Here is a 12,019-nt window from a genome sequence, read left to right on the forward strand (position 1 = left end):
ACTTCTGCGGGAATCATGCATTCCGTTCCGTACACCAGAGCGAAAGGGGTTTCTCCTGTTGCTCGCCTCGGGGTGGTACGGTGGGACCAGTGGATTCCCTCGAGTTTGTCGGCCCACCTGCCTTTTTTGGCCTCTAAGCGTTTTTTCAGTCCGTCGAGAATGGTTTTATTAATCGTTTCAGCTTGTCCGTTACACTGCGGATACCTGGGCGTCGATTTGTTAAGCCGTATCTTCCATTTCTTGCAGAATGCTTCGAACCGGGTGGAGATAAACTGAGATCCGTTATCGGTTACGATTTCGTACGGAACTCCATGCCTGCAGATGATGTTTTTCCATACGAAACTTTCGACTTAGACATCTTTTATACTTGCGTACGAATCTGCCTCTACCCATTTTGAAAAGAAATCGGTGAGGACTAAAAGGAAACGCCTTTGCTTTGAATTATGGAGGGGACCGACGATGTCCATGGCCCAGCGCATGAAAGGATAGGGCGATGTGATGGAGGAGAGGACTTCGGCTGGTTGTCGGATGGTTGGAGCATGCCTCTGGCATTTTTCGCACTTTCGTGCAAACTTCTCGCAATCTCCGATCATCGTTGACCAGTAGTATCCATGGCGTTTGATTTTCACTGCCAGTGATCTTCCACCGGAATGATTGCCACTGGACCCCGAATGTACTTCTTCCATCAATTTTTTCGCTTCTTCGCCTTCCAGGCACGTCATGAGTGGTCCGGAGAATCTCCATTTGTAAATTTTGCCGTCTACTGTTACGTAGCGCGCGGCCTGTGTTTGGACTTTGCGGGCTGCCCATTTCTCGGTGGGCAGGCGTCCGTCGATAATGTAGTATCAAATTTTCTGCAGCCACGGGGTATCGCAGCCGTAATTAGATTGTTCCGATTGCGGTCGTATTGCAACTTCTTCTTCTTCGTCGCCTTGACCTTCTATGAGGTTGACGACGATTGGCGGTCCGATGCTCAGGTGTTCGATGAACTCGACCGGAATTACCCTTTTGAGTCCTGGGTCGGAACTTGACATTTGCGTGAGGGCAAAACAGTCAAACTTTTGAGCTAGTTTTTGGACCAGTTTGAGGTACGCATCCATCCGTTCGTCCCTGGTCTCATACTCTATGCTGTACTGACTTGCCACTAACTGGGAATCACAGTAAGCGTGGACGTTTCGCATCTTCAAGCCGTGAGCCAAACGCAGTCCTGCGACGAGTGCTTCGTATTCGGCTTCGTTGTTTGAGGTGTGGAATTCCAGCCTAAACGATTGCTCTAAGATCTCGTTCGTTGGAGATGTGAGGCGAATTCTGATGCCTGATCCCTGCTTGGACGAGGATCTGTCGACGTGAAGGAGCCAAGTGGAATTTGGTTCCTCGTTGGTTATGGTCTATGTTGGTAATTTGACCAAGAAGTCGGCAAGCACTTGTGACTTTGCGCTTGTTCTTGGTCGGTACTCGATATCATATTCGCTAAGTTCTACCGCCCACTTGGCTAATCGGCCCGATTGACTCGGGCTATGCAGGATTGTTCATAGGGGAAAAGTCGTGAGGACGACGATCGTGTGGGATTGGAAATATGGTCTTAGTTTTCGGGCCGATGTTACGACCGTGCATGCCAATTTTTCCATCAGCGGGTATCTAGATTCGACATCCAGCAAGGTTTTGCTGATATAGAAAATGGGTTTCTGTTCGCCGCATTCTTCTCTGATTAGTACGCCGCTCACAGCTGTTGCTGATACAGCGATGTACAAGAACAAAGGTTCCCCCTCCACTGGTTTTGCGAGGACTGGGGGGAAGCCAAATACCGCTTCAGCTGTGGGAAAGCGTTTTCGCATTCTTCCGACCATTCGAATTTTTTATTTCCCCGTTAGACATCGTAGAAAGGCAGGCACTTGTCTGTCGATCGCGAAATAAAACGGTTAAGTGCCGCGACTCTACCGGTCAACCTCTAGACTTCCCGCTTATTCTTCGGCGAAGCCATCTCGATCAATGCGTTGATCTGTTTTGGATTTGCCTCGATGCCACAGAATGTGACTAGGTAGCCGAGGAATTCCCCTGATGCCACGGCGAGTCTGCATTTTGTCGGGTTGAGCTTCATGTTATGCGAATTTAACTGGGCGAAACATTCCTCGAGATGTGATACGTGATTCTTTGCTTCAGTCAATTGCAAAATTAACATGTTATCCGAGAAGACTTCTCGAGATGTCTTCTGTAGAGTATTAAGAAGTCTTACTTCGTAAATTTGCAAAAATGACCTAAATAGAAGACTTCTTAAGAAGTCTTCTCGGAGAAGACTTTCGTAGAAGTCTTCTACGTCAATGTTTAATAAACTTTCATTTTCTCTACAATTAAAATGACTTTTTAATTTTTTTTCTTATTAATTCATCTGTATTAGTCAATATTGGGGCTCCTGGATGAAATTCATAACTTATTTGGTGATAATTATGAGATTTCAAATATTTATGTTTACTAATGTTTCTAGCTAATCTGAGAAGTCTCTATATGACTTCTGGAGAAGTCTCCTATGTAAGATTTTCAAGAGTGTTAAGTAACTTCAAGGTATGCTTTTAACTTTCAAAAGTGCTAAGTAACTTCAAGAATATCAAATCATCTGGTTTAATGTGTCTCTTTAGATTATAAGGTATAATTTTTAACTTACATGAGATTTAAAATTTCAACTTTCACTAAAAATTCAAGTTTGATCTTTTGTGAATTTGACTAAGTTTTCACAAAGTTCTTTTGTGAATTTGACTAAGTTTTCTTATGAAGTATTCTCTCTTAGTTTTAGTAAATTTGACTAAGTTTTTGTGTTATTATGTTTTCTTATGAGTGGGTAGAATGGTTTAAAAAATATCTTGGTATGTTGTATCAATAACTTCAATAATGTCAACTACTTTGGGAAAAACATGAAAATATATACCAAATTCTTTTGATTAACATCTCTTCAAGTTTACAAAAGAATTCACAACTAAAATAATACACAAACAAATCACAAAATAGACCATAAACAAAACTATTACACATGAAGCTAGATATAATTCATCCACATAGATAAGTTTGGACTCCACTTGACATCATTCTTTTGTACCACCTTAGACAGAAGACTTCTGAAGACTTCGCGGGAAGTCATCTAGCATAAAATACATTAGAAGACTTCCCAAGAAGTCTTCTGAGAGTCTTCCAAGAGTCTTCTGATAAGTTTTCCAAAGTCTGACTCAGATCTGAAAAATTTGAATATTCAAAAATATTCAAATAGCTTCAAAATAGAGAAAGCTTCGAAAATAATTTTTTATGCTTAAATAATAAACCAAACAATCAAATTAGGTTGAATCTATAACTTTTTAGAATCTAATATATAAACACATATAAAATACATATCCAAAATTTGTACCACTTTGGGCATAAGACTTCAGAAGACTTCCTGAAGATTTTGTGGGAAGTCTTCTAGCATAAAATGCATTAGAAGACTTGCCTAAAGTATTCTGAGAAGTTTTTCGAGAGTCTTCTGAGAATACTTTCAAAGTCTATCTCAGATCAGAAAAACCTGCAAATTCAAAAACATTCAAATGGCTTCAAAACAGAGAAAAACTTCAAAAATATAATTTTATGCTTAAATAATAAATGAAACATTCACATTAAGTTGAATCTATAGCATTTTAGAATCCTCTTATATAAAAACACACAATAATACATATCCAAAATAATTATAATTTGATTGGTTGTTAACATTTATTAGTTATTATTTTAATCAGATCTAAAAATAAAATGTAACTTTAGAACTAATTAACACAAATTACCAAATAACACAAATGATATTACAAATAATGATTTATGGTAACTAATTGTAGAATTAGAGAAAGAATATATATGTTTTTATCAATTTATTTATTTTTATCAATTAGTTATATATAATTAAATAAAATACTTTAGCATTTTTTATAGAAATAAATTTAATAGTTATATATTATTATATATAATAATTATATTTGTAGGTAAGAAATTATTATAACGTTTATGTCAGTTGTATATAATTAAATAAAATATTTTAGCATTTTGTATAGAAATAAATTTAACGGTTATATATTATTATATCAAAGAATTATATTTGTAGGTTAAGAATTATTATAAATTTTATGTTTTTTAAAGCCCACACAAAACCGTTTACAAAAGATCTTTCATAATAAAAGCCTCTGATCATTGTATTGGTCATATTGGAGTTACACAAAAAAACACACTCTCTTTTTTTCTCTCTTGTGAGCTAGAATATTTTTGGTTTTTCATGTGTTAAACTAAAATATAAAGTAATTCTACAACCAATTATTTGAACTATTTTAAATCTCACATATCTTCTAAAAATATATACTGAAATTTTTTATTATCCAAATATTTGAAATAAAAAATTTAAATTTCTAATTATTATTCAAAAATTAAAACAATGTAAAGATTATATATATTTCTTTATATAATATAACTACCCGCAAAATTGCGGGCAAACACCTAGTCTAATATATAAAACACACAATAATACATATTCATAATTTATATATCTACTTTTGAATGAGTGAAAAATGCGAACCATGTAATGAAAAATCTGCAAAAAGAAGATAAACTAGTGAGAAGACATAACAAAAAAATGAGAAATGAATTTAAAGTTTGGTGTTTTGATGTTCAAAGAGGTTAGAGAGAGGCCGGAGAGTTTTAGAGTGAGAAACATTACATTTTTGTTGCAGTCATTTGAGAGGAAGAAAGAGAATATGTAAATTTTCTTTATATATGGAGAAAAAAAATACCAATTAGGTTAAATATTTTCGATACAGAAGTCTTCTAAGAGAAGACTTCTTGTGACGTCTTCTAGACCCCAAACTCAAATACATGAGAAGACTTTTGGAAGATTTTGCTTTAGGCGGGAAACCTAAATTCTACTAAAATTTAAGTGGGAATATGTCAGAAGAGAAGTCTTCTTCTGGAAGTCTTCTAGAAGTTTTTCAAACCATAACCTAATAAAATAATTAGCTAAATAGCAAAAAATAATTCATTAAACTTAAAATCAACTTATAAAGCGTTTAATATACACAAAACTAAACACATATAGATCAAAAAAAATTAAAAAATTTAAGATTCAATTAAACCCTAAATACAAACAATACTATAACATATGTTACTAAACCCTAAACCAAAATCTCTTCCAGACTCTATAATCAAATAACTAAGCAAAAACACTTCCTTAAACTTAAAAGAAACTTAGAAAGTGTTTAAATCAAGTAATTAGATAGTCACTAAACACATATATGTCAAACTAAAAAATAAAATAAAATGATAATATTTCAAAATCTAACCCTAAAAATACCAACAATACTATAACAAATGTTATCAAACCCTAAACCGAAGGTTATCATGACTCAATCTACATCCATTCATCTATGTTAAAATAATTAAATTTTAGTAAAACTAAATTTCCATCATTTAGAAATGTTTATTAATACATGACTTTGATTTTTCTCTTTCAAAATATTTTTTATAAAATTTATTAATTATTTTTAAGATCTAATACATAAGAAGACTTCCCCTAGAAGACTTCTGGAAGAGTTCGATTAAGGAAGAAAACCAAAATTCTTCTAAAATTTAGGCGGAAACCCTAAATTCTATGTTAAAATTTAGGAAGTCTTGTGTGTGTCTTCCAGACCCTATAATCAAATAACTAAACAAAAAAAGTTCCTTAAACTTTTAAGATACTTAGAAAGTGTTTAAATCAAGTTATTAGATAATCACTAAACACATATGAGTCAAAAAATTTAAAAAAAAAAACAAAAGATAAGATTTCAAAATCTAACCCTAAATATACCAACAATATTGTAACATATGTTACCAAACCCTAAACCAAAGATTATCATGAGTTAATCTACTTTCACTCATCTATGCTGAAAATAATTCAATTTTAGTAAAAATAAATTTACATAATTTAGAAATGTTTATTATTACATGATTTTAATTTTTCCCATCAAAATATTTTTTATAAAAATTTTAAATTATTTTTAAGATCTACTGAACTAGAAGACTTACAAAGAAGTTTTCTCTGAGAAGACTTCTTTGTAAGTCTTCTCACGCGGAGGGTTTTAATGGTAAAACTCAATACATGTTTTTTATTTAGTCATAATGAGGTTGTTGTAATTTCATTAGTCTTTTGGGTTACTTTTGCATTTGATTGAATTTGGGATACACTTTTGTATTCAAAATCAAGTTTTGAGTCATTTTTGGCAATTTTCCCAAATTTAATATGCGTTCATCAGCATAATAATATGATATCTAAGGATACTAATAAACAAAGTAATAAAAATAAAATTTATAAACTTATAGTAGTTAAGAAAAGAAAATATCAAGATTACAATGAATATGCATATTATAATAAATATATAATAACAGGTATGTATTGTAAAAAGATAGGTAAAATATACAATAAAATTAGTTATAATAGTATAGACACAATTTATATGCATTGAGCAATCTTTATTATAAGTAAAAAGTAAAATTTATATTTTATAAAAATCATATATGAATGTATTAATACAAACAAATATATATTAAATAGTAATTATTTAAAGCGTAAAATTTATAAACAAACATGACAATAAATAAGAAAAAAGAACATCATAAAATACATTTTAATAAAAATAAAATTTATACAAATCATCTATTTTATAAATTGTTATAAAATTAAACTAAATTATTATAAAATTAGACAAAATTATTAAAACATATAGCGCGAGTATTAAATCTAGTGTGAGAATAAAAGAAGGGGGCAACTTATCTTTGTAACATAACAAAGTTTTTGCATCCCATCTCATAAAAGGTAACAATGGTATGAAAATATATGGCGCCAAAGTTTTCGCATCTCATCTCGTAAAAGGTAACAATGGTTGGTACCAAAAAAAAAAAAAAAAAGAGAAGGTAACAATGATCTAATTGGACACCTATATGGCACCAAAGTTATAGCAGATTGGACTAGTCTTATTTTTATATACCAAAAGCATATTTTATTAAGTTGGTCTAAAATTGTTCTTGGTTTTGTAGGATAAAATGTAGCATGTTTGGGCCACATACGTTTTAGTCCATTACAACATACTCAATCTTAACACATGCATATACACATGCTTCTGTTTTTCTTTTTCTTTTATTTTTTAAATTTAATTTAAAATAATCAATCCAAAATAGGAATAACGTTCTGATTACAAATCCGGCTCGAACGAAAACATTATATTCTAATATTTTCCAACTAGCTTCGCTCGACCAATCACTCATGACGCGTTTCGCTAGATCGGGTATAAAATCCTAGAGTATTGGTCATTGTTCTCAACCTTTGACGAGAACCATGAGATGATAAGATTGACATTGTTTCCTCGGATGTCGGGACATCCCATATTGTCTCTAGTGTAGCTAGTATCCGATGAACTCATCGAGGCTTGTCATGATCTATGAAGCGTTAGACGAATATGAGAAGAGAATATATAGAAGCACTAACCTAAAGACGGGTGCCTTTACACTGCCTGCATAGACTCAACTTCGTCCCCATATAACCAAATCAGAAAGAGGGACCCAAAGATCACCCAGCCCAAATTGGAATGCAAAAAACGTTGGGTTTGAGGAAACCGCTGCAACACAAACCGTTAATTGCTCAAAATCTCGCCAATCGTCACAGTCGAGAACCAAAAACGATTAGCTTTTTATCGTCAAATGATAAATCCGGTGACAATGGTACATCGATCCCAGTGAAAACAGCACAGAAACCAATAGGCTTTGTCGACTAAGCTTCAAGGAGGACCAGTTACACATCACCGGGAAGAGGAGAGACAATTGTGAAGGAGAACGCAATACCGCCTCAAACAAGTCATGGACAACTTCTTCGACACTGAGCATCTCTGCAAGCCAAACACCAAAACCACCGACACACGCCTGCGGTTGTGTCTAAGCTTGAATCCGAGTAACGAGACCACCAAAGCTCTCAAGGCGTAGCTGAAAGGTTGCGGGAACGTAAGACGCCGAGGATAACATGATAGACCCACAACATACCGTCGTTCAGCTTCTGCCAAAAGGAGGCATCCCGACAAATGCACACCGGATCTGAAGCTCGAACCACTCTACCCCCTTCATGTGATGCCCACTCTGCAAGTAGCTTAAGGGGGCACCTGTATAACCCCAAAGAGCTGACTACACCTACACCCAGGGGCCGATCTAGTTGTATAGAAGGTGGGGCACGTGCCCCATACTATTTTTTTTAATTTTTGTTTGTAACATAATTTTGAGTACTTAAATCTAGCATCTTATATATTAAAATAGAAGTCACAACTTTGATTCATGTGTGATTTTTTAAAAATGGACCTAATGGACCTATTTCTCAAAAGTCATGTTACATTTAATCTCTAATCTTATCATTTAAATTTTGAGCTACCAAAAAAATTTATTGGGCTATCAATAATTGAATTTAAACAATAGATGATCCATTGGATTTATAGATAGTATAAATTAAATAGATATAACTTAATATTGTAATACTATACCTCCGTATGTTAATTATTTAAATATTTGTAGATGTTAACTTTTAATATTATAAAGATTTTTTTTAAATAACAAAAATCGTATTATCTAACAATGATTAATCTTTACTACCTTAAATCAATGAAAACAAATTTTAAACATATAGTTTATTTTAAAAATTAAACAAAAACTAAATGTTTAATTATTTAATCGATAATATAAATCTGTGAAGCGAAAAGTCTAATTTTTTAAAAACTTTCTAAATTTGTGAAATGTTACAATATCTTTGAATATGACAATAAAACAATATTTTACTAATCTTTATATATATAGTTACGATTTTAATAATGAAACTAGATCTTGACCCGCACGACTGTGCGGGTATTCTTTAATACAAAAATATTTTAGGTTATGCAATAAAATATTCAAACGTTAATAACAATAGATTAAAGTCTTATATATATGATACGAATAAAAATCAAATGTTTCATATATGAAGGGAACTTATTGTACTACATAGTAAAAACATTTAAAAATATGACTTCTAAGTGGTCTAGACTAAAAAAAAATCACATATAAAATAAGTCATAATTTATGTGCTAAATAGATAAGATATTTTTATTTTTAAATTAGAAATAGAAATGAATATTAAATCAATTTAAAATTTTTATTATCATTAAAATATTATTAAAAGTATTTTAAATAATTATTATTTTTTGTTTACAATCAAAACTAAACTATAATTTAGTTTCTAATTATACTTTGTGATAATTATAATTTTAATTAACTAATTTAGAAAATATATTTTTAAAAGATTCGAAAAGATATTTGAAATTTTTTGTCTGAAATTTTTTAAAGATAATTATTACTATTTCAATAAAAATAAAAATATTATAATTAATTATGTAAAATTTAATAATTTTTCTAGAGATTGTCCAAATAAAAAAATCACACATGAAAAAAGTCATGACTTTCTAAATTTGTGAAATGTTACAATATCTTTGAATATAACAATAAAACAATATTTTACTAATATATATAGTTATGATTTTAATAATGAAATAATAATCCGAAAATATATATATATAAGAAGATACAAATACATGTGAAAGTTTAAAACAATCTATTCAGTGAAAAAAATATACCGTAAACTTATTATGTTTTAAAAATTGATAAACACATATATATTATAATATATACCAATTTAGAATTGAAAACAAAATATTTATATAAAAATAAATGAAAACAAAAATCCGTGCGGTTGCGTAGGTCCAGATCTAGTATTTGGTTAAATGAGGAGAGAGTGGCGAAAGTATACACTACAAGAAAACAAGCTAATTCCGACGATCATATTCGTTGGAATTTCGTCGGGAAAACGTCTATTCCGACGAAATTCCGACGAAACTGGTCGTCGGTATGGATTCGTCGGAAAAAAAATATCCTTGAAAATCTGTCAAAATTTCTGACGACTTTCCGACAGATTACGACGGCCAAATATCCGACGGAATACAGACAAAACACTTCGTCGGTAACACGTTGTCGGTAATTTGTCGGAAAATGTTCCGACCAACAAATATTGTCGGAATTGACGATGTGAGAGAGAACCGACGAGAACTATCTGTCGAAAATTACCGACGACATTTTCCATCGGAAATTTCCGACGCCTTAATTTCGTCGGTAAATTTCGACGCTCTGTCTCCGTCGGTAATTTCCGAAGAACTGTTCGTCGGTAAATTTCGACGCTCTGTTTCCATCGATAATTTCCGAAGAACTGTTCGTCGGAAATATCATTGCCAAAGTATTCCGACGGATTTGGTCGTCGGAAACGTCCGACAAATATCCGACGAAATTTTTTGATTTTATTATTTAAAATTATTATTATTTTCTAAATTATTTTATTTATTTTAAAATAATTTTAGATATTTTCATTTTACATAATCAAATCGATTAAAAACTGAAACAACAAACTAATATTATAGAAATTAAGTTTTACATAATTAAAAACATCATATAAAAGTTTCTAATCTGAAAATTCTGCAAGAAATAGTCGATTCATCTTCTCCATAATGTCTAAGTTCATCCTCTTAGCCTCCGCCACTTCAGCTTTATGTTCCGCTATTTGAGCATCCTGTTGGGCCATCTGTGCAAGAATTGTAGTGTTTTGAGACTCCAACGCTACAATCCGATCATCCTTTTTCTGCAGCGTTTTGAGACTCCAACGCTACAATCCGATCATCCTTTTTCTGCAGCTCATCCATAATCATCGGATCAACATACGAAGTTTGTGAAGAAGAAGGACATGAAGAGGCACGACGAGCCAACCCGACTAAACGACCTTTCTTCTTTGGAACGGCCTGTAAATTAAATTAAATATATTAGTTAACTAAAATATAAATGAAATTTTATATTAATGAAATGAGAAATCTAAAAATTACCTCTTCTACCATTTCGTTAACTCGAGCTCGGGACAAGTTGGTTGAAGCCGAAGAACCGTCATCGGAGAAGGGCTGAGAAGCTAGATATTCTTTTTTCTGGGATTCTACCAAGTCTATGACATCCCTGATAAGGGGATTCTGAATTTCCCCAGTCTTCTTGTTAGTGTACGCACCCCTCATGACATCGAGATAATCAACGGGATCACCGTCATTTGCCGCAACCTAAAGGAAATTTAATTAATAGATATATATATAAAGAAAAAAATATATAAAACTTACAAGTTGATCCTCCTTAGAGGACATACTGCAAGCACCGAGGTTATGGACATAAACACCTAGTCCACCACGGTCGCTCAAGCGGTTCTGGGAGTTCCCGGCTGATTGCCCTTCAGTCTCCTGCTTCCCCCAATGCCCCTCTAAGTCTTGCCAAACCTTCGAGTTGATAAACTTCGGTTTCTTGCCCTTACGCCATAGTTGTTTCCACTCATAAATCTGATTCCCGTAAATCTCCATGGCCTTTCTGTGGAACGCCTTACGGACGATTTCCGTATCCCCGGATGGCCAATTAAATTCTTTCTGAAAAACATATAATTAGTAGAAATATAATAGAAAACTAAAATCAAAAAATGAAATAAAATGTAGAGAAATATACCGCAAACTGACGAAACCACAATTTGAGTTCATCTAATGGGACTTTGCTATAGGTCTTATAGCCAGTCTTCAGCATGGAATACATCATCTGGTTAATGCTCTTGCTAATGCCATTGTGCGACTTGGTGAACCTTCAAAAAAAAAAAGATTATGTGTTACAAAATTCAATGAAAAATAAATAAATAAATAAATAAACAAACCATGTAGTGTGTCCCTCGGGTTGGGGATGGAGCATTGGGAGATGATGTCGACCGGGTTGTTGAACCAATAGTTCAACACTCATGACACCCGGCTCAGGTGGAGCAGCTGGAACTGAATCTCGAGCTGGAGCAATAGGAATAGAATTTTGCTCCTGCGAAGATGCTGATGCATGAGAATTACTCCCCGAATGTGATCGACCTTGT

The 12,019-nt window shown here is 32.8% G+C and overlaps 1 protein-coding gene across 1 annotated transcript; it reads right to left on the reverse strand.

Moving 5' to 3' along the window:
- Window positions 1-10,715: 10,715 nt before the first annotated feature.
- Window positions 10,716-11,898, reverse strand: LOC106302654. The gene is made up of 5 exons (XM_013739118.1): window positions 11,816-11,898; window positions 11,617-11,746; window positions 11,244-11,540; window positions 10,965-11,186; window positions 10,716-10,883 (listed from the first exon to the last, which is right to left on the reverse strand). Exons 1-5 carry the CDS (start codon window positions 11,896-11,898, stop codon window positions 10,716-10,718), a joined length of 900 nt encoding a protein of 299 aa, XP_013594572.1.
- Between the last annotated feature and the right edge of the window lie 121 nt (window positions 11,899-12,019).

This window comes from Brassica oleracea, chromosome C7, assembly GCF_000695525.1.
Source record: "Brassica oleracea var. oleracea cultivar TO1000 chromosome C7, BOL, whole genome shotgun sequence".
Classification (NCBI taxonomy): domain Eukaryota; kingdom Viridiplantae; phylum Streptophyta; class Magnoliopsida; order Brassicales; family Brassicaceae; genus Brassica; species Brassica oleracea.